At 35.3% G+C, this 24,618-nt stretch overlaps 1 protein-coding gene across 1 annotated transcript in view; it reads right to left on the bottom strand.

The window, feature by feature from the left end:
* LOC108701317 (rho GTPase-activating protein 15-like) overlaps positions 1-24,618 on the bottom strand; it is a 309,425-nt gene that overhangs the window by 94,478 nt on the left and 190,329 nt on the right. The window contains exon 11 of the mRNA XM_018235752.2: positions 4,246-4,323. Coding sequence (XP_018091241.2) covers positions 4,246-4,323 — 78 coding nt within the window. The remainder of the gene's footprint in view (positions 1-4,245; positions 4,324-24,618) is intronic.

Here is a 24,618-nt window from a genome sequence, read left to right as displayed (position 1 = left end):
TTTTATTTAAGGCACACATATGGAAAATAATACTTGTAAAATTGGAAACGGTTTGTGCCTAGTGCTGTCAATACTTTGAGGGATGGGGTGATTATAAAGCAAATGAACAATACTTTTAAATGTGCATTCACTTATCTTTCCAATTAAATTCTTGTTAAACAACAGCACAGACAGTAATAGTGCCTCTGTGAAGCACTGATCAAGACAGGTTTATTGTAAATTTTACTCTACAACAATTAATCAAGCAGGCATATTCTTTATTATTAAATTATTTAGGTTGGCAGTGTGCTTAATAAGAACACAGTTTCTGTAGTGTATGACCTTATTATGATCACACTTTTTTGAGCCCATCGATATACTGTAATAATAATAAATTTAAGTTATTTTGCAAAAAAATTCTGATTTTAATTTTTTAAAGGTTAGATTGTATTTTGAAATTGAATTCAACAAACTTCTCTGAAATAAAACTTGAAAACCTGGGTGTTAAATAATAAAATTCTAATTCATGTTTGTCCCACAATATAAAGTAGGTGTATTTTCCATTTTTAGATATTTTAAGATTTGACTTAAAAAAATCAGTATTTTGATTGTAGTGTAATCCAGTTTTTTTTTAACATGGTTAAGTTTTTCCAAACCAATGTTAATATTCTGGTGAAACAAACACAATGGGGCTCATTTATAAACACTGGGCAAATTTGCACCTAGGCAGTAAGTTAAAGCAACCAATCAGTGATTAGATGTTTTCAGCCAGCTGCAAGGAGAACAATGAAAGCAAACATCTGATTGGTTACCATGGATAACTGCCCGGGTGCAAATTACCCCATTGTTTATAAATGGTCGGCAATTAAGTTAATATCAGTTTTGGCCTGTGAATGTACACCACGCAGGCCAATGTATCAGCGCTAAACAGTTAAAGTATGTTGAAACCTTTTGTCTAACAGCAACAAAAGTGGATTCTCATAATTAAACTGGTTATTACAAAGGTTCCTTAGTTCTTCAGGAGAAATGGCCCATTGTTTGACTAAAGGAATAGTCCTATTTAGTATACAGAATTATGACTGGGGCGTCTATACTTTTTAGATGCCATCACTGGTCCTACTTTTCTCTGAATTCTACTTTACCATGTCCTACTTGAATATTCAATGCAGAAGTGTGAATTTCTCAGTCATCTACATATACCTTTAGGCATTAGTGCTACATTTTTAAAGGTGAGGTAAAAGTCCTATTCCTTTGCACTTCATCTTGTACATGCACCTAACCTCTCCACACCTTTGCAACATTTGAGCCTTCGTTAGTGTATCCAGTGCAGGTCCACAGTGCAGTCTTCTGAGGGCAGGGTGTATAGCAACCCCTGTGTTATTTGCACTCTCCTTTTACTGTAGCTTCTATGCAATGACAACCTTGAAAGGCACTTGTCTGTGGATGAAAATGGGCCACCAGTGCTAGTTTCTCCTAAATGCATACATGCATACTGTCAGAAGCAAACCATGATTTATTTTGACAGTTGCAGATAAAGTAAATATCCATGTAGATATTAATATATTCATTCAGAATGTTCACTTGTGCAATCACAACATATACTTCAACTTCAATATTCCTTTAATAAAATCGTGAAGAGTCTGGCTTTTTCTATCAGTAAGAAATACAAGATAAAAGTTTTAAGACTCTGTAAGTTATGGTGCCTAACTCTTTCCCACTTACAATCATGTGATTTCATACTTTTAATAGGAAAAATAAATCATTCCTAAAAGATAATCTTATCTCATGTAAGCCATGTAGTTTAATATCAATAGTTTCAGATGCAGAAAAACACCCTGTGGGATTTGGGGGGAAGGGAGAGAATAATGTAGTATATTTCACTGTAGCCTTATTTGATGGTGAGAAAATACAAATAAAAAGAATGCAAAATTATTTTGTAAAAAATATATTCCATTTGATGGTGTGATAGGTTCATTTTTATTATAATCACTTGTAATACAACATTTTTACATGAAAAGTAGGTAATTTTCTCTCTACATACTGTAATATGCATGATATGCCCAAGAATGGCAAGGATAACGAGACCGGGTGGGGGTGGCTACAATTTGTAAAGGTTAATATTAATGATATGCATTGGTAATAAAGAAATTACTTTAGATTGGTAGTTAAGATATGTAAAGAAATATAACAAACCAAACTAGGGTAGTGGTTAGAAGGTAGTACTGACATGCTGTAGAGATGTGCATTGTGGGAAAGTAGAAATTTCAATGTTATTCTAAAAGTAAAAGATAAAAAATTTCAACTGAATAATGGGGTGTTAATGATAGGCTATCCTGTACATCTTTACAAACCTTCTTTTTTCTGTACCATTGCTCATGGATTATCAGTATCAACAGATCTGTCAGCTACTGCTTCCTTAGTGTATTTGCAATGATTACATATCATTTTTCTCACTGTAAACTAGGTACTATTTTTTTCTTCAGATCTAATTAGTTCAGGGGATATTTTTTTAGAAATATTGATTCTTGATAAGCTTGCAAAATTCATTATATACTCCCATATATACTCAATCATACTGTAGGTTTCCCAGCTCAAGACACTATAAGAAAAATAAACAATGACTCTAAGCATCTTTATGGAGTCACAGGATGTCATAAGAAAAAGTGCAAAATTAAAGTTGCTGCAGTTTGCAGAAATAATGAACTGGTTAGCTGTCTCAAAACTAAGGGGCACACGCAAGGATATTTGCACACGCTCAGTAGTCATTGTCCACTCTAACCTGCAGGTTCACCAAGGCTCATAACCATGTTGATGACTTCACAGATGTTGTCATGGTGGATGCAGCGTACATATAAATTGTTGGGTGTTGTAATTATTTATTCAAGCAGAGTCACATTTTGTTTGTGCATATTTCTCTCTTCTAATAATATGCTTTTTTATCCAAATATATATGTTCATAGACCATGCACAATTCTACTAAAACCTAGTTAAACGAATGCACTTTACCAGCAATACATTTTATTAGAATTAGGCGATACAGTAGGAGCTGACGTGCAGGAAACTAGACAATTCTTCATAATATTCTCCTCCAACTTAGCTATGTTATCCATATTTCTAATGGAAGTAATGAATCTAAATGGATATGGAACCAAATAAAAGTGGGGTGCTGAATTCCAAAGAGAGTAAACATTTAAATAATAGTTAATTAGGTATTTTCTCAGTCAATAGCAGATAAAGTGACTTGCGTTTCTTGGTAGAACATATTAATGGGTATTCACTAGTTAAAGAACTGAAAACCCAGAAGAATACAGATAAAGATGAACAGTAAGAGTTCAGTAACATTGGACTTCTATAATGTGCAGGACAAGATCAACAAAGCATCAAGTTTCTCATAACAATTTTTCTTCCTCCTGGTGCCATAGAAACTTTCAGTTTCTTTCATAGATTTCTAAGCCCTAAATAATGACAAATATCCCTGAATGTTACATGTATATAAGTAAAACCATTAATGTTTAACTCGTGAGCCAATGAGATCTCCTGGGAATTTGGTTATATTGAGTATGGAAGATTAAAGGCAGTAATTGTAGCTTATTATAAAAGGCTGATTTTCCAAGGGATATCCTGGCTCGGGCAGGCAGAAAATGATTTCAGGCTCCAGTCTAACAAAACCAGGACTTGGATTGGAAGATCCTGTTTTTATATTGAGCTAATATTTTAAAATAACCAGTAATCAAAGAGTTGGGTAGCAAGCACAAATAAACCAATGATGTGTCCATAAGGTAGGATCTGGCTTCAGTTAAATTCTTCAATAGAATGAAATAAACACATTTTACAAAAACAATAACAATAAGAAAAACCTAATTGTAAAAAAATAAGTATTTAATGGTTATTGGTCTTATTGTCTGGAAATTCCCACAATAGCTACAGTGACCTGCAGGATGGGTATTTCCTGTTCTTAATGATGGAGTAGTTAAAGCTATGGGCTTTTAGCTCTACAGGACAATCCTCAATTGCCGGGAAACATCTTCCCCTGTGGCCATTATTGCTCAGAAAAGTTCAAAAGCTAACCACTAAACTTTTTTTTCCTTTTCATTTCCAGATAAGCTCAAAGCATTGTCAAAAGCCAAAGGGAAGAATCTAAACATTGATCAAAACGGCAATGAAAAAAGAAAGAAAGAACAGAAAAAAAAAAAATTCCTCCAGCCAAGAAAAACACAGTTGCATTAGGGAAAGTCAGAACTTGTCCATAGACTAGAAATAACTTACCCTGATTTACAATAAATCTTAGTTTCTGTATTGTGGACAGGTTCCCACTGACTCTGTATATCCCATCAGCATCCATTCCTATAAATATAGAAATACACAAATGGTTACAACACTGGTTGTGATACAAATTGTTTAATTATAGTAAGATACTGAATACAGTATTTATAGAAAAAGACGCTATTTAAAGGCTACAATATATTAACACCATGCCCTTCCTTGCAAAGTAAAAGAAAACAGCAGTGGCTAATGTGTGGAAATAGCCAGCAAATAGTATATACTGTAGTACAGGTATGGGATCCGTTATCTGGAAAACCCATTATCTAGGAAGTTTCGAATTACAGGAAGGCCATCTCCCATAGACTCCATTTTAATCAAAGAATTCAAAATTTAAAAAGTGATTTCCTTTTTGTCTCTAATAATAAAACAGTGCCTTCTACGTGATCCCAACTAAGATATCATTAATTGTTATTGGAGGCTATACAATCCTATTGGGTTAAATCAATATTTAAAAAAAATGAGTAGACAAGGTATGGAGATCCGAATTATGGAAAGATCCCTTATCCTTCCCTGAGCATTCTGGATAACAGGTTCCATACCTGTAACAGAATGAAAAAAATATAGTTATACTTATGAGTGGTCTATAAGTTAGGAAACTGGTATGGGTCAGGAGGGGAGATGCATAAGTTCCTTCCCATCCTTCCCCTCATGAATACAGCAATGCCAAATGCATACAGTTCTGTGTTTATGGGAGTGACCACAGGTCTCTGTGCAGTGACAAGCAGAAATTCATTCCTTATAGAAACCAGGTGAAACACTAAATTAAGGTAAAGTGGCACTTTGAAATGATGACTTGGGTGGTTATTTACTAGAACCTGATTTTTCAATTTGTGTTTAATGAAGAAAGCTCTACCAAATGCCCATCCATGATGTAACCATATTTATCATTAAACTATCTGAAAAAGTTGGGAAAAAATCAATAAAATTGAGCGAAAACTCAAATTGTACGAATTTTCCCCCCGAAACGCTCATTTTTTTGGGGTTATTGCTCAAAAACCCTGAATTTTTCAGATTCTTGAGCTAGACCCAGCACAGACTATGATATCTTCAAATTGGGATAGGGACATCTGACATTGACTTGTACATGACTTCAACAGGTTTTGAATGGAGAGTTTTCGGATTCAGGGTTTTTGCAGCATAATAAACCATGAGAAATTATTTTTGCCCCAAAAAGCCTGACCAGAAAAAAAAATGAGTTTTAGTAAATAACTAAATAACTAAATTTACTGAATAACTAACTGTACTGGAAACAATATCATTTACCAAACATCCACAAAATTAAACTGTGATAAGGGGTTCCCATGGGCTTCTTTACACTGACTAACCTGCAGCAACAGTGAAGAACAGTATCTAGTAGAATTAAGTCAAAGGCAATTGGACATATAGGGGCCGATTCACTAAGGGTCGAATTTCGAAGTTAAAAATACTTCGAAATTCGACCCTCGAATTGAAATCCTTCGACTTCGAATATCGAAGTCGAAGGATTTAGCGCTAATCCTGCGATCGAACGATCGAAGGATTTTTCGTTCGATCGAACGATTAAATCCTTCGAATCGAACGATTCGAAGGATTTTAATCCAACGATCGAAGGAAAATCCTTCGATCAAAAAATCACAGGCAAGCCTATGGGGACCTTCCCCATAGGCTAACATTGACTTCGGTAGCTTTTAGCTGCCGAAGTAGGGGGTCGAAGTTTTTTTTAAAGGGGAAGTACTTTGACTATCGAATGGTCGAATAGTCGAACGATTTTTCGTTCGATTCGTTCGATTTCGTTCGAATTCGAACGAATTTAACCAATTCGATGGTCGAAGTACCCAAAAAATACTTTGAAATTCGAAGTTTTTTCATTCGAATCCTTCACTCGAGCTTAGTGAATCGGCCCCTTAGAGTTTTTCCTTGAAAATATTTCACCACTCATCCGAATGGCTTCTTCAGTTCAACTGAAGTGGTAGGGCATTTCCTGGCATTTAAACCCTTCAGGGTAGTAAAGTCCCAGTTATTTAATCACAATGTTTCCATGGAACTTCAGTAAGGTGTTGGCTGAAACTCACAGATGTGTGAAAGTGTGATCCAGTCACAATGGCTCCATGATTTTCATTGAGGCAGATGTTAATCTTTCAATGTACATGACTGGAAGTGTGAATTGTTGTGAAGCCACTAGGGTAAGGATGTCAAAGCGGCACTGTAGGTTGATGACAAGCAGTGTTGCAGGCCCCCTCCTCTGTTCAGGGATGGTTTCTACAATTTGGCATAAATGGCCTCTTTCACATCTCTTTCAAACTATCTTTAAATAAGAACTTAAGCCTAACATAAACATGTGTAGAAATTATGTAATTTATATACTGAAATTACTTTACCAGCAGAAAGTTTCATCTTATCATCTTAGGTATTGTTAGGTTTCTTTTGAGTGTCACTGCATATACTAAGTAAGCTCTTGGAAGCTGCTGAGAAGTTAAGTTTAACCAAGCAGAAAATGTGGTTTTATACAGTATATCATAGAAACTGATGATACGGGCCTGATTATGTAGCAATTCAGACGTAGAGTGTACTGTTTCTGAGCTGCCATAGAATGGCAATTACAATTATTTAGTGATCAGCCTTATAGTATACAGTATATATAAGTTCTCAAAGCAGTTGGATCAATTAAGAAATATTAGCACATTAATGAAATGGTTTCATAAAGGAGCAATCATGAGAAAACATTTTCCTAACTAATAAGAGTTAATAAATAAATGATTTTCTTCTGCCCCTTAATATTTTATTTTTCTTTATTAAGGGGCCGATTCATCAAGGGTCGAATATTGAGGGTTAATTAACCCTCGATATTCGACTAGGAATTGAAATCCTTCGACTTCAAATATCGAAGTCGAAGGATTTAGCGCAAATTCTGCGATCGTACGATCGAAGGATTATTCCTTCTATCGAACGATTAAATCCTTCGAATCGAACGATTCAAAGGATTTGAATCCAACGATCGAAGGAATATCCTTAGATCAAAAAAACTTAGGCAAGCCTATGGGGACCTTCCCCATAGGCTAACATTGACTTCGGTAGCTTTTATCTGCCGAACTAGGGGGTCGAAGTTTTTTTTAAAGAGACAGTACTTCGACTATCGAATGGTCGAATAGTCGAACGATTTTTACTTCGAATCCTTCGATTCGAAGTCGAAGGTCGAACTAGCCCATTCGATGGTCGAAGTAGCCCAAAAAACACTTCGAAATTCAAAGTTTTTTTACTTCGAATCCTTCACTCGAAGTTAATGAATCGGCCCCTAAGTGTATAAAATTATGTAGGCACAAAAAAGCCATACAGTCACCTTTTCTTAAACTATTTCACTCAAGAGGCCTCTCCTTACAGTGAAAAAGAATAGTGTTTCACTTGGGTCTCCCACAATACAGAGACAAATACACAGTTGGAAATATTACTACAATTACAGCATTCAGGATCCATAGCTCCTTACTCCAAGGACTTTGAAAGTTTAGCCAAACCAAACCAACGTAAATTGGAGGATTTAAGCAAGTATTTCACAACCGCATTCTCCTAGCTGGATCTAACATATATTATTTTAGAAACACAATTAGGCCAAGTGTAATTTAGAAGAGAGAGAACTGCCTTAAAAGTTTCTTTTTTTTTTAACTTGTGATCCTGTGAACAATTTTCAAACAAAATAACTAAAGGCACCTTTATTTCAGAAACAAAGTGTTGAGCAAAATGTAAATAAGGAACTTAGCAGAAAGACACAGTGAACTTCCTTCGGGATTCTGACCATACCAGGGTGATTGTGGTGAACTGAAAGAGCACTACAGTTCTGTGATGTATAGTCTTGTGCAAGGCTGGCACCGAATGTTGCATTTTTGGAATCATGTTAAGTGGACTGAATTCAAAGATGTACAGTAAATAATGGTTTGTGTATTAAAAATAATGAATTAAACTGCCCACTAGTGATGGGCGAATTTATTCGCCAGGTGTGAAAATTCGCCCACGTCAAAGTTTTTTTGACATGAGTGACAATTCCGACGATGATGTCAATTTGGATGCTGGTAATTAAACGGAAATTAATCGGACACCCATTGACATGTGCGTCGGAATTGTCTACTGTGTAATTTTTCACCTTTTCGCAAATTTCGCGGGAAATTCGCAAATTTCGTGGCAAACCGAAACAGGACAAATTCACCCATCACTACTGATCACTTCTTTCAGAAATCCCAAATCTTATTAGTTTTATATTATTTTGTGTTATGCTCTTATTTAGAGTTTTTTTGTCTTGAATGTTTTGGGAATGAAACACACAAGTCAGAAATTGGGGGAAATTAAAAATCATCATTAGTTTTTATGCCTAATGACATGACATCATGGGTTTAGTCTACTGCCACACCCAAATTACAAAACCAAGAATTAGGACCTGCAGGATGGGTGTTTTCTTGGAGCAGTGGGAGAGAATATAGTAGCCCTACTAGAGATGTACTGTCCTATATGGCAGTGACTCACCCCCTAAAGAGTATATAAGAAAGGGAAGTGATATAGCAGTTTCTCTTGATAATTTATCATTGCAGAACTAGACCCATCATTTGAACTGTGCTAAGAGCTAAAGGCAGTTAGAGCCAAATATCTAGCCAGGTATTATCTCTACTGAGGATTTGTTAAAAGATTTCTTTGGAGTGGGGTTTAATGGACAAGTAGAAGGAGTGCTAACTGCTAAATAATAGGAGTAGATGAAAAGATATCCCTCAGTGCACTGAATCATCTGTGAGTACTGTTGCAGTGAGGTATGTGGTATACTGCAAGCTGTTTAATGCCAATGCCATATATATTTTCTTTTTAATTTTAGTACAATATATCTGTATATCTGGTTGTATATACAGTAGGTCAGCATGTCGATTATATTTGGCCCATTACTGGTCCATGAGCATGTGTGTCCTGCCAGTTAATAATTTTTCCCTATGCCCATTGACATACAATGTTTTTGATCTGAGGATGAGGAGACTTTGAATGTTCAGCAGATTTAAACATTATTTCCTTGCAGAAATGTGTGTTTTTACCCTCTCAGAACAAATCCTTTTACTTGGCATCACACCTAGTTTTGTGTATAATCATAGCAACAGCAGTTAAAGTCGAATCAAAACTTTATTCTGGCTATGTATCATGATTCAGAGATGTAAAAAATAAACCATTAAACTCCCTTACAAATTGACTGTGCTGCAACTTGAGAAAGGTACACAGAGGCCCCAATGTTGGAGGATTAGAGTTTAGCAGCAGGTACTCAAATGGGAGATGTTATATTAACTCATTCCCATCCTATAATGTCTATTTTAATAGTTGTTAAAAAGGTGTAAGAATGTAGTTTTTAGAATTTCACCATGTTTTCTGTGTTGCCAAGGGGAAAAAGTGTTTGTCTTTTAGTTCTAGAAAAACCATCAATGATTAGAATTATAAGAATTTCACCATACTGTACATGTTGCAAATGTTTCTTTCTCTATAAATTCTATAGGGGGGGAATGGGGCAGGTTGACTTATCAATACTGGTGAAAATTATTATTGGCAAAACAGGGAATCCACATGTAAATACATTAGAAATTCTCAATTTGTGTTTGATAAATTGTCAAAATGTACCCTTTTCAATCATCAAGAACATTTACCCATCAATAGTAGTAAATAATAATAGTAGAAAAAATAGCATTTTTTCCATGATGTTTTATAAATTATTATTGTCATGTTAAATAATATGCTCTCTTTCCAATGAGAAGAAACAATTCATGCAATTAATGAGAACTATTTATTTTTGCTGCCTTGATTTTGGGACTCCCAATGAACTGTTGTTTTTTGCATGTACAGTAACTAGAGTACTTAAATATTTTTACAATAAGCCCTGACTATCCAGATTTTCACAGCTAACTGGATCAAGCCCATTATTTGAACACTAACATTTGCGTTTACCATGAAAAACACAGATCAAATAGTTTTTTAAAGACCTTAAGTTTTCCAGCTCCATTTTTCTTAAGCCTGCATGTTTCTCAAGAAGCACAAATGGCAATTAAAAAGCTAATATGCTTCACCTTGAGGTACAATAGTTATGTTTAATAATTCTGTAGTACTGATATATGCTTATGTTAATGATATAATTTCTCTTTCTTGTCCCTAATAATCACTGAAGACTTTCAAATTCCCAAACCACACTTTGTATCAATATCACCTACTTCTTGGTTGTGTTCATTACTATTTAGTTTTACTCTGAAATAAGAATCAATCTTACAAGTATTTCCCAATAATGACTTGTTTACATGTGACCACAAACTTTTCCCCATTATTTTTACATGACACTTCCAAGCCTATAATATAATTATCTGTTTATATGAAATTGCTTTCCAAAATGTAAATCAGCATACTGATGATTAACACTTTCAATTTATTTATTAATAATTAATAATTTATTATTAATTTATTTTCACCCATCTCACAGTATTGAACAATATATTGAATGATATCAGAAAATGAGCTATCATTACCATATTCGGAACCGTTTGCTGAAAAAAAAAAACTTCACAGGAATCAAGGGATGATTGACCTCTACATTTTGACAAACTGCAGTGCATTATAAAACTTTGCCCATCTACTGCTAGGTTAAGTGCAGTGTAGGGTGCACTAAAGAGTATTAAAACAGCAAAAGGGGAAAGTAATGATCATAATCAAAGATATCCAGATGTTGTCAGTAAATAAAATTTTCTTCAAAGCTTTAAACAAGCTTGGAAACATTGACAAAGTTGAAAACATGTTTGCCTATTGTTAGTTTCAGCACCCCAATCAATGCTAAAGATTAAAAGGAAATATCCAAGACTAGTTAAAGTACTTGCTACAGGAGCCATGGAGAAGCTTGCAAACTAGGAGGAGAACCTGTGTTCTGAGTGCTTCTTCAAGTTAAATCAACCACCAGCGAGCAAGAACAGAGGAGAGAAGGCTGCAGGAACATTTCAGTGTAGTGTAGCACACATAAGTGTATTGCAACTGGGAGAGGGGGGTTAGAGTGATATAGAGAGACATTTACTATTTAGACTTTTCCTGGTTCTCCTAACCTGAACTATGAGCATCACGGGTAAATGTTAGTGGAGTTTATATGCAAATGAGATACAATTTCATTAGGCAAAAGCATTATACATTACACTGACTTCCCTAATTGTACAACATAAATTTAACTCAGATATGACATGATACAGTTTTTAGAAATAAAGGACTTACTAATGCACTAACAAATGACCACCTTGCCTTACCTTGTACTAGTATTTGGCAGGATTAAGTATGAGATATGTGTCTAGAAGGTACATACGTAAGGATACACCAAATCAAAAATAACCAATAATGCTAACAAACATATTATATATCTTCCTTTTTCATACATGCCTCCTGCCTCATTAAGACTGGTGTCAGAATCCAACAACATAGGGTCTATATATATATATAATTATATATATGCAACTATTAGTTGCTTGATCATTAAATTTCTAGTTGTGATCTAGCCCATTGGTGAATTTCTGAGCTCCTGACTTGGTCCCTGAATCCCAGCCTAGTTTCTCCTTTCTTTGCCTGCTATTTGATTTGATCCCTTGAACATTGATATGTGTACTGGACTCTGCCCTTGTCATTTACCAGTGTTTATTACACAGTGACCCCTCAGAAAACAATATAGGGAGCCGCTCCTATATCATTAAACTTCTAGCTGTGATCCAGTCAATTGGGGAATTATTGAGCTCCTGCAAATCAAATAGCAGGCCAAAGGACTCCAGTGAGTGTATCCTGACACCCCTAGCATCTGGATAATGTACTTTAAATCAAAAGGTTTGCTGAGGTCTAATATAGCCATATAGCCATAGCCACCAATTAGATGTTTTTTTTTTCCAGAAAGCTGAATGGGTGATTGCTTTAGACAAATAGCAAAGTTGCACCTTTTATTATACTATTATACTACCCCTAGTTACCTAGAAGCTCTTGTATATTACAGGAACTTTGGGGCTGATTCACTAAGGGTCGAATATCGAGGGTTAATTAACCCTCGATATTCGACTGGGAATTTAAATCCTTCGACTTCGAATATCGAAGTCGAAGGATTTAGCGCAGATAGTACGATCGAACTATGGAAGGATTCGAAGGATTTAAATCCAACGATCGAAGGAATATCCTTCGATCAAAAAAAGTTAGCCAAGCCTATGGGGACCTTCCCCATAGGCTAACATTGACTTCGGTAGCTTTTAGATGGCGAACTAGGGGGTCGAAGTTTTTTTTAAAGAGACAGTACTTCGACTATCGAATGGTCGAATAGTCGAACGATTTTTACTTTGAATCCTTCGATTCAAAGTCGTAGTCGAAGGTCGAAGTAGCCCATTCGATGGTCAAAGTAGCCCAAAAAAAACCTTCAAAATTCAAAGTTTTTTACATTCGAATCCTTCACTCGAAGTTAGTGAATCGCCCCCCTAGAGTACAAAAAATGCCCTCTTCATTGTCAACCCTCTATTTATTTTTCATTTTCAGGGAAGCAAATTATGAATCATTACCAAAGTAAATGCTGACCCCTAGAGCTCACAGTACAGTCACAGATATCCCATTCAACAATGAATATAAAATGTTAATGCTGACATATAAAAGAAAGTTGCCCCATCCACAAAGAAACAAAATCTTCCTATTCTCAATATCATTGTATAAAAAGTATAAACTGGTTTGCTTCTAAAATTCCCACAGCAAGGCACAAAAACAAAAACAAGGCACATCAACATTGAAACAAGCTGAAAGCTGGCGGTCAAAGGACTCGACTCTCGAGAGCTAAGAGGCCAGGTTTTGCATAAAAACAGAAAACTGCAGTGCATGTTTTTCTTGTTCCCATAAACCAATTACACGTCTGTATAAAGTCTGTATAATATTAGTTTATCAGTGCAGGCAATCTGATAGAGGAATCCAGGAATAATAACAGAGTATTGATAGTACAGGAGTAATTTAAATTGTTTCAGTCCGTCGGCCAGCAGAGTAGTAAAGAGACATATTTTGATAGTCAAAACAAAGGATATGTAAACATTCTAAAACCCTAGATTACTGTTGAATGTTACTGTCATTGCCTTTTCAAGCAACTCTCTTATAACTGTGTAATCCTGAGCTTTGACAAAATGTGACATCATTCTTTTCACCCTTTATTAACGTTCAGTTTTTTTTTTTTCCTCTGGGTTAATTTAGATTCAGGAATGTGAGAAAACAGAATTTGGACAAGCCAGCCCATCTCCTTTAAACGCAAGTTGTAATTTTTGGCTTGGCACAACTCACAGTCCTCACATTTCAGTCACAACCTTTCTGTAAAGCGATCCCTGGAAACCATTTCGTTCAATCATCGAGGGATTACACTGAAAGACAGCTTGCTCGTTGAACACTAAAGAAAGATACGGGTGCAGAGATATAAGATAAACACCCCTAAAAATAATTCAGCCGTATCACCCATTATGGACAGGTTTCACTTCTAAATAAAAAATAACTAAGGCCTCACTTCAGCACCAACATAAAACTGCAGTTATGCTGTAAATATACAGTTCTGGAGAAATGTATTTTATAAACTCAATCTCTGTGATGCAGTCTTAAAAACAAATGACAATTACATTCAAGGGTGACGTTACATAACGTTATTAGGTATTTATATACATATTGTATTGTTTGTTGCAGTAGGTGTTACAGTGGGGACAGAAAATTGTTGGCAATTAATTCTTAGAATGTCAAAATGTAATGAAACTCTGCTCAGTGTATAACTATAGGAGTTGTTTACAAATAGAGAGTGCACATTGATGGGGTGATTCATCTTTAAGTTAATTTTTATTATGTTGTAGAATGGGCAATTCTCAGCAATGAAACAATTGGTTTTCCTTATTTATTTCCTTCTTCTGACTGATGTCAACTTCCAAATGGGGGGGGTCCACTGACTCAATATAAAAGCAAATGCTCTGTAAGACTTTTTTTATTACTCTTAATACTATTCAGACACTCTCCTAATTAAATTCCAGTCTCATATTCAAATCAATGCATGGTTGCCAGGGAAATTTGGACCTTAGCAACCTGATTGCTGAAATTGCAACCTGGAGAGCTGCTGAATAAAAAACGAAATAATTCAAAAACCACAAATAATAAAAATTGAAAACTAGAATGTCACTCTCTACAACATACAAGTTAACACTCAAAGTTGAAAAACACCTTTAAGGCATTTGCATCAAAACATGCTCCTGCACTCTCACATGGTTGCCCATGCGTACACTCCACCGGTTCTTATGTATGGTGTGAAACTGCACCTAGTGATACTGCTGTCACCCTAAGCCTGGTGAAAGCTTGAGGAATCCCACAGCAGGTTGTATCTGTAAGTGCACCAGACTTGAATCAGATACAAATGCCATTTTGACCGTGTGTGGAGAGTCCCGACATTTTTCATCCGGCGGAGATCGGTCGTTTGGTCGATCAGAAAGGTTAAAAGATTTCTGTCGGCTACAGATAATATCTCTGCATGTATTGCCGATCATACGATTTTCAGTGGGAGACTGTCACTAGCTTTGGTCGGACATAACTTTCGTACAATAGCTTTACACCCTATTTCAATAAAAGTGTAATTTCAACATACACAACTCAGCCACCATCCGTATATAAAAAGAACTATAAATAAATAAAAATATTAATCAAAAAAAAAATATTTGCATGCAGAATTGCACTTTACCCACTGCAATTGCATTTGCAAATGTCCTTTTTTTTTTTAGCTCTGGCTATTGATACATTGCCCAGATTGTAGACAAATTGAAGTTGTTTTTTTTTTTTTTTTTTTTTAGAAATTCTGTCTTGTATTTTTTGTACTGTAGTTATTATTTTCTATTGCGTAACTTTTTTTTGCTTTTATGGTATTTAAACCACCACCTCCTGGTTGCTAGTGTACGAAGGATAACAGTTTGAATTTCAGACTGGACAGGCACAGAAAATGTAATTAACATAATAATAATACTTATACTAATAATACTAATATTTATAATACCACTACTAATAATAATAACACTACTACTAATAATAATACTATTAATAATAATAACAATAATAATAATACTAATAATAATACTAATAATACAATTAAAAAATTGATGTCATTTGATAGATATACACACATACACACACGCACATACGGTATATGTTGAAGACATTTTTGATAAAGGTAAAATGTCATCAGAAGGTTATTATTAATATATTAATTAATAATGAATGTATTTTAAGAAACATTTTTTGTTTCTTTATCATAGATTTTTATGCTCAATGATATGGTATTTACATTTCTATCTGGTTGTTAAAGGAGAACTAAACCCTAAAAATTAATATGGCTAGAAAATACATATTTTATATACAGAATATACTGTACTAGCCCAGAAGTTCAGCACCATAAATAATCCAGGTCTTCAGAGTTGTACACAGAGACTAGCCATCTTGGATTTGTGGAGTCCTCTGGCAGCTCTGGCAAAAAATGACCTGTCAATGCTAATCCTACAGCGATGGTAATTCTATTGGAGAATGCCCAGGTTTCTGAGCTGCCATGTAGTGAGAATCTGAATTTATTACTTATCAGTCTTGTATTGTGAAAGTTATATTATATACTGTGTATACTGTATATTGTGAGCTGGTCCCTAAGCTGAGGTAAGTGGCAGCAGCACAGAGCATGTGCTATGAATCAGCAGAAAGCAGCAGATTTTTACTGCTAAAGGGGAGTGGTTGCTTTGAACTGGTATAGAAGCCCAAAACAGTATGTGCAGCATTTCTACCCTACTTCTTTGTTAAGCTTAAGTTCACCTTTAAGGGCATAAAGCAATTGTTTTTTCAAATATAGTGTCCTCATAAGTAATATTTAGGGGCACATTTACTATGGGTCAAATATCGAGGGTTAATTAACCCTCAATATTCGACCATCGAAGTTAAATCCTTCGACTTTGAATATCAATATCGAAGTAGAAGGATTTACCGCAATTTGTTAGATCGAATGATCGAAGGAAAAATTTTTCATCGAACGATTATATCCTTCAGATCGAACTATTGGAAGGATTTTAATTCATCGATCGAACGATTTTCCTTCGATACCAAATTCCTAGGAACGCCTATGGGGACCTTCCCCATAGGCTAACATTGGTGCTCGGTAGGTTTTAGGTGGCGAAGTAGGTGGTCGAAGTTTTTTTTTAAAGAGACAGTAATTCGGCTATCGAATGGTCAAATAGTCGAACAATTTTTAGTTCGAAGTCGAAGTCGTATTCGAAGGTCGAAGTAGCCAATTTGATGGTCGAAGTAGACATAAAAATACTTCGAAATTCAAAGTATTTTTCCTTCTAATCCTTCACTCGAACTAAGTAAATGTGCCCCTAAATGTACACATATGGGATCTCTTATCAGGAAACCCTATATCCAGATGCGGGTATAAAGTCCACTTTAAGTAAATAAGTCTAATTTGGTAAAGTCAGTTTATTGTTATCGATTTATTTTATCCTGCTTCATTTTAGCACAGACAACCCACGTACAATAAATGCAACGTATAACCATAGTATATTTTGTCTCTAGAACATGCTTCCCCTTTAATACTGCATCTTGTTGTTCCCAGATATTCAGGAGTTAGTTTTGGCTTCTTTGTTGCATCAATGTTTAAGGTTAATGGCAATATCACTGTCCATATAAATATTTCAGTCTCTCCTGTGGCTGCTAACTTTCTTTTTGTTTGTTTTATCCATGTTCCGTGACCTATACTATTAAAATGAAAGTCTCATGGGATCCCAAACTCACATAATGAACTGATGAGAATCTCTTCACAAACATAACATCAGTAACTCCACATTTTTCATATATTGTATAAAATTGGCTTTATTCTGTGCCAGAGTTGCATTCTGAAGGATTGCTCCATAATGGGAGAGAATGAACAATTTGCAGTTATCAATTCACTGCCTGCAGATTATCTGATTTATGTGCCTCCATGATATTTTTTTAACGCAAGTATTATACTAATGTTTTTTCTCAGTATGGGAATACAGACACACATTGAGGCATATTTAGAATGCTATGTAAAAAATGAGGTTCAAATAAACAAATATTGCCACACTAATGCCAATGTGTAGTATGTAGAATTCACACATATTTATAAATCTGTGCAACGATTGTTTGTGTATGTGTCTCTGTCAGGTTGAAGATATTGCAAGATGATGAAGTAATATTTTGGGTATGGTTTTATACATTTTTTCCTGCAATTCAAGTTTTTCACAGCATGATCACAGTAATATTTTTTCAAACGTTATTTTCAAGATATGTAAAAAAAAAACACTCAAATGTAAACATTTGGGAGGCATATTTAAAATTCAAGAACAAGTTTTGTAAAATTTTGAAAATGAATACTATGATGCAAATTAATGTAATCTGGGTTTTCTAATGCTTTTGTAAATATTCTGGCAATCAAGGAAAAAACTACATGGAAGTGAATTTGAGTTTTTAAGTTTAATAAATCACTTTCTAAGGGGCTGATTTAAGACTACTTGAGTCTTTACACTAGAGCCGTCATTAAAGGAGAATGAATGGTTAAAATGAAGTAAGACTTATCAGAAAGGTCTATATAAATACACCAGTAAACCCTCAAAGTAATGTTGCTCTGAGTCCTCTGTCAAAAGAAACACAGCTTTTCTTTTCTTCTATTGTGTACACATAGGGGTATATTTATCAAAAAGTGAAGTTAATAGTGAAGTTCCGCACTAGAGTGAAATTCTGACCAATCTCTATTAATTTCTATGGGATTTTTATAGGCGTATTTATCAAAGGGTGAACTTTCACATTCACCCATTGATAAATATGCCTTTCAAAATCCCATAGAAATGAATTGAGAGCTGCGGAATTTCACTCTAGTGGCGGAACTTCACTCTTTGATAAATTTACCCCATGGGCTTCTGTATCAGACTTCCTGCCTTTAGCTTAAACCTCCTTGCCACGGGGCATGAGCATGCTCAGTTTGCTCCTTCCCCCCTCCCTTTTCTGCTTTAATCTGAGCCCAGAGCTATAAGTGAGCAGGGAGAGACTCAGACAGGATGTGATGTCACACCAAGCTAATATGACAGCTGCTATCCTAAACAAACAGAGAGAGCTTCTAGAGCTTTTTACTCAGGTATGGTAAAACATTCTACAGAATAAATATAGTGTTATAGCTTGCACTAATGTAGCTAATCTATTAGCAATAAAATGCCTCCGTACAGCGGCGTAACTACTGAGGAAGGAGCAGCTGCAGGGGGGCCCAGGAGAAATAGGGGCCTCACAAAGTCCTATATATTGTATTCATATATAATTGATAAAACAGGTCAACCTCCAGACATTTTGGGGGCCTGAAAAAAAAGTTGCTGTGGGGTCCAGTAATATCTAGTTACACCACTGCCTCCGTAGCTTTCCTTCGGAAACTCTGTGTGAATTTACTAATCACATATGGTTTTGTGCCATAAAAATGTTATAAACAGACTTTTGAAACCAAGAAAAACTTTGGCACCTAAAAGCTGCTGAAGTTTTTTCATTTCAAAACCCTGTTTGGGTAAAATAACTAAGATTGCTAAGATTTTTTACAGTACTTTTAACACCATTATTAAGGAGGGAAACATTTTACACATCTTTAAAATATCACCCTTTGTGATAGGTTGAAAATTAAGTGTATTTTGCAGGTGCTTTTAACTACAAGTGTATTTTGCAGGTGCTTTTAACTACAATGTATGTTAAACTCTGACTTCTAGCCCCCGCCAGGCCTTCAATATACTTCTATTCTACCTTGTTTCTTACCATGGAAAACTCTGCTTAAATAAATAAATAAAATGCCTGAAATGGTGTATATACTTTCCCAGAACAGATCACATTTAACACATTGCAACCTTTGTACTAATTAATTTTCACAGCTAATTGACATCTAATTAGTTTACTCTAATCTAATTTTACTGAGATCCATATGAGTACTTGAAATATAAAACACTATTGGTCTACTGTGTGATATATTGTTTGTAAATATTTTTATGCAATTTGTTCATGTTAAAATTCCATGCCTTCACCCTATTCCTGAGAAGGAATTTTGCCTGATATTGATTTATATTATTCCTGTATATTGTACTACAAATGCAGAAATCCTTGAATGTCACCCCATCAGATTTTCTAACAAATCCAATCATTTTGTAATGCAAAGTGAGCAATGGATCTTTGTGGGATAACTTCCACAGCTATAAAACAATTAGGGAAAGTTGGAAGTGTGGTGAGATATAGTTAGTACAATATAGATAATATGGAGTGGGGATGTGGAACCTAGAGCCAAGAGTTCTATAGAGAGAAGGTAGGTGATCCCTGGTAGTCAGCTTGACCTTGTGCCCTGTATTTTCTGAAGGTGATATAACTGTGAGTAGCATGTTGCTGCAAAATCCTTTACTACATATTTAATGGATACTTGATGTTCATTACTTTTTAATACAGAGAAGTGTAAGTGTAAATGTGCAGTGGTTTGAAGAGTAAGCCATAAAAAGGGTCAATTGTTGGTCAAACTAACGTTAGTCATATTACAATAGTTGTTACCAGTTTGGTGGTTTGGCATAATAGATGTAATTTGCGAGTTACTATTGGTGAAAAATGGACGTCCAATGTTGAGGCCAGTTTTACAGTTAAACAGGGAAAACTGGCTTTACATGATTATATCTCTAAACTTTGTTCCTTCATCTTTCTGCAAATAGCATGGCTGACACACAACATCATAACAACGTAGTTAAGGTAATAATTTTAGCAATTTGTTTTTTTTTTTCAGGTCACTGTAATCTAACCAAAGATAACTAATTGTTCAAAGTAAACATTCCACTGTAACCACAAAAGGAATCCATTACACAAACATATAATTCACAGTCATTTTCGTGGGCTGTAAACAGTTTGGAATGAACATAAAATGGAACAAAAATCAAAGTGAGCGTTTAGAAATGAAAAAGTGTTTGCTACAAAAGGTCAGTCCCTTTGCTTGGCAAACTATGTAGAAAACCCTGGGAAAAAAACTGATCACACAAGCAGCGAGGGGGTTTTAAAGCCAACAACCTCGCTGTTTTTTAAACAGACATCGGAACCTATAACTGGATCCTGTCAAACAAACGACAGCAAGAAGAGGAAAAAAATGTAACAGCTGTTACGATGCACAGTTTAGAGATAAAGACACAGAAGTGAAGGACCCTCTCAGAAAATGACCGCAGGCCTCTCTTGTTCTAAAACATAGTTATTGATCCCACGGGCACAAACTCAATTTGTATTTTTTGGGGTTTTTTTGCGCAAATAATTTTTTATTTCGGAACTTTATTGATGATATATATAAAGCAAGCATGTTACCACTAAACCAATAATCCTTTTATCTACATACACAGATATAATTATGTGACTGTATGTATTTGCTGAATATGAAACTTTCAGCAGGATACTTTGCTATTCTTAAAGCCAAAACTTTTCCATTTATATACAAACTAGAATGATTATTTTCATCTGTGTCCCCCATATTCAAGAAATGTGTTTTCTGCTTCTTTCTTACTATATGCTCACATACTTCCTTGTCCCTCCCAGAGCTCTGTACTAAGCTATTGCTATGCAGGGACATCATTTTAATAGGAACAAAATGGGTGGACTTTGAAACCAACCTATATTTTCTGATAATCTTTTTAAAAGCAAGCATATAACTGGATTGCTGTTACTTACTACACTTAGTGCAAATTGTGTGACTTTTATTGTATTACCCTGAAAGTACCCATTTCACCTGATAACAATAATAGTGTACTTTATGTGCAGATCTACACTTGCATAATGGAGGGCTTGGTGTTCTGTAATTGAATGAGATGTTTGTTTGGGGCTAGAACCTCTATGCTATACAAAGCTTAAGGGGTATCTAGGCTAATTTATACAGTACAAAGTTCAAAATGAGAAATTTGGATGCAAATTGGAATGTTTTTACCCACAATGCACTGAAGTAAAAGAACCCTTTGACTTCAACTTTTATGTTTAATGAACCAGTGTGAGCAAAAATCAGCATCCATTTTGGGAAATCACATGGAAGTTGCAGCATGTTTTTCTAAATAGTTTTAAAACAGTTGCTGGGAAGACTCTAAAGGGAAGGAATATGAGCTGTGTGAGACGAAATAGTATAGGTGAGGGAACTGTTGAGACATCACCTGGGGGAAAATGTGAAGGGGAATGAGTGAGCTCTTTGTCCAGAAAGTAAAGGATGAGTACTGTTTAATAGTGTTTAGTAGATAAGCTAAAAGAAACGTTGCCCTAATAAATGTGGAGGCACTATCCAACAGTAGATTTCTTATATATGGACCAACTGTCAGAGCGCCAGTTCTGGTATGCTGTGTAATATTCAAATGTGCTGGTAGCAGAGTTTGAGGCCATCCTCTCTGTAGGTGGAGGCAGCCTAATACTCATTGGTGGGTATAAGGACATAGTGCTGATCTCAAGTCTTCAGTGAGGAATGGCACAGCATAATAGTGATCTCTTATGGATTTCTGGCTTTGACTATTGCCTCGGGGTGAATCTGGCAATGTATGATTTATTTAATAAAATTTGAATAAATGTTGAAGCTATATTACTCCATTTCTGGCTCTTGTTTCATTAAGAGATGTAACAATGTGTTTAAGTGGGATGGCTGAAAGCGAAGGGTGAATTGAGGCGACCCCTTGTCAATGATTACTTCTGACCTTTGAATAGATGATACACAGCATAATAGCATCTAATTTACAACCCTTCATTTATAAATATGTTGGTTACTATTTTGCACCTAATTACAAATTTGTTTTACTATTTCGTTGTTTATTCATTTAGACATCTATATGATCACATCCTTCAAAACAGATATTGCCACAGAATGGAAGTGAGAGTGAGAGCAAATCACCCAATAATCACAGTGATATTTAAGTAACATTATAAAACAATGGGTGTGTGAAATCAAACAAAGACTGCAAATACATTCAACTGAAATTAGAAAAAGGCATTCTGGTATTTCCAGGAAAATTGTTGACGTAGTGTAACATAATGAAAGTAACTGCAATCTCGTATTTAATGGATCTGTTAGCAGTTAATGGGCTCTCAGTCTTTTACAGTAATATATAGCGTATTCTTTAGATTGTTCTCATGTATTTAAACTGATTTCATCTCCATTTGAATGATGGACCAATGTTTTAGTTTATTGAACCCCTGGCCACAATGGATTTTTGTTATTATATTCTATGGGGCCCTGACCACCAAACTTTTATGGGGGTCCTGTCATCACTGTTTTTTTTTTAATTTATAGGGTGGCCCTGACCACTAATTCGTTTTTTAACTTATAGGGGGCCCTGACCACTAATTATTTTTTTTAACTTATAGGGGGGCCCTGACCACAAATTGTTTTTTGGGGGGGTGGGTCTTGGGGGCAGGATCTGGGGTGGGCGGGGACCAGGGGGCCCATGATTTTTGCCGTACGGGGCCCCATGATTTCTGATGGCGGCCCTGATTATACAGTAAGTTACCGAGGAGTTCTATGACCATATAAAAACACAAGATAAAGTGTGACTTCTAATATCCCCATATTTTGCAAAAGGGGCTACTTTATTTATTATAATACACAAGTTTCAGTGAGTCATGTGACAGAAATGACATCAGAACTCACCGTTTATAACTGATGACATCAGAACTCACCATTTATAAGGCTATAATTTACAAGATATTCATAGATTTTGTGTATTATATACATATATATATGCATTATTTCTTGCAATGAAAAGTTTTGGAATACATACAGAAATTAGGCCTATTTGCCCATTGCTTCGCTTCTGGGAAGTAATACAAAAAAATAAATAAAACTTAAAACATTACACATAGTTTTATTCCCATATTTTCCCCCAGTGTTGGAACAGAAATTTACTTCCCATGACATTAGAATGTCTTGGCCGTTGGTTGACCACTAACGAAAGATTTTCATTCTTCTGAACTCTAACCTTTCTTAGACTGTTCTGTCACCTTAACATACTTTCTCTTCATGCAAGCTTCAGCACAAGATGTCATCAGAAGCTTGTATGAATATTAAAGTCAAACTTTGTAAGATTTATTTCTGCTCAGCTAGCTTGTGCCAAATTTAAGTAGCAGAGACTCAAGTAAACAGAGTAATAAAAAGAAGAAAATATTGCAGAAATTGGAGCAGTTCTATTCTAAATTTAGTTGCTTACACGTATAGAATTGTACAGTTTGTTGCAATTTTAGTACCCTGTCCCTGCTATTTTATGAACTCTTGTAGGAAAATAACTTAACCCCATGTACTATAGAAGGAGTACAGTAATTAACTTGAAAGGATGGGATTGTGATACACTGATCCCCTGTACACTACGCCCCAGAGGTGGTAGGTTTTAATTTACTGTATAACCACCTGGGAATATTGGTAGATTATTTTTGCTTCCCTCACTTTTAAAAAAATCAGTATGTTGTTCCTTCAGCTAACAATAGACATGGTTTGCTGACATCCCCTGGATGACCCCTTATACAAATATTTTGTGTTTTGGGTGATACGTTTTCTTAGAGAGTACTGTATTTTATAAATAACCAAGCAGGAAAAGGCATACTATAAACAACTTAACAGTAATTATAGTTTTTACAGAATAGGTATTGTCTTACTTTAGGGCAATCCAGGATTATCTTTAGGGAGAACTTTACTACCAAGAAGTCCAATTATTGGGGGCTTCATCATAAAGTACAATTTCAGCACATGTTAAGGCTTTTGGAAATCCTAGTCTCCTATATGGTCATGTAGAAACGTATTGTCGATCTAGGACTCTATTGGTGCATTAGTACTCTATCCTGCCTCACTGCTTATCCTTTGACTTTCAAATCCTTAGGCTCTGTATCTTCATCTTTAGGTGATTCAAAAAAGTGTTACAAACTATCCCCCTTTCTTATATATTATTTGATGTGTGTCCTGTGGGAGAGTAGACACTACCAGAAAGGAATAACATCAATAGTTGGGAAAGCTCTATGTTCTCCCATTACTAGAAGATACAAGAAGGAAACACCTGGAGCTATGCCTCGTCCACCCAACCCAACCCAAATGGATTAGACTTTGACTAAACTCTGCTTGCTCATTATGGCATATGCAGAAAATTTTACTTCACTATTTCATTATCATATAAAATGAATAAGGTGCATTTATAATGGGATACCTTAAAAGAGGAAGGGAGGGGAATGTTGTTCCAGGGAAGACCAGGAGATACAGTATGAGTTGACTGAGGGCAGAAATAACACATT

Source organism: Xenopus laevis, chromosome 9_10L, assembly GCF_017654675.1.
Source record: "Xenopus laevis strain J_2021 chromosome 9_10L, Xenopus_laevis_v10.1, whole genome shotgun sequence".
NCBI lineage: Eukaryota > Metazoa > Chordata > Amphibia > Anura > Pipidae > Xenopus > Xenopus laevis.
Note: the sequence above shows the minus strand (reverse complement) of the source record. Positions and strands in the feature narration are given on the sequence as shown.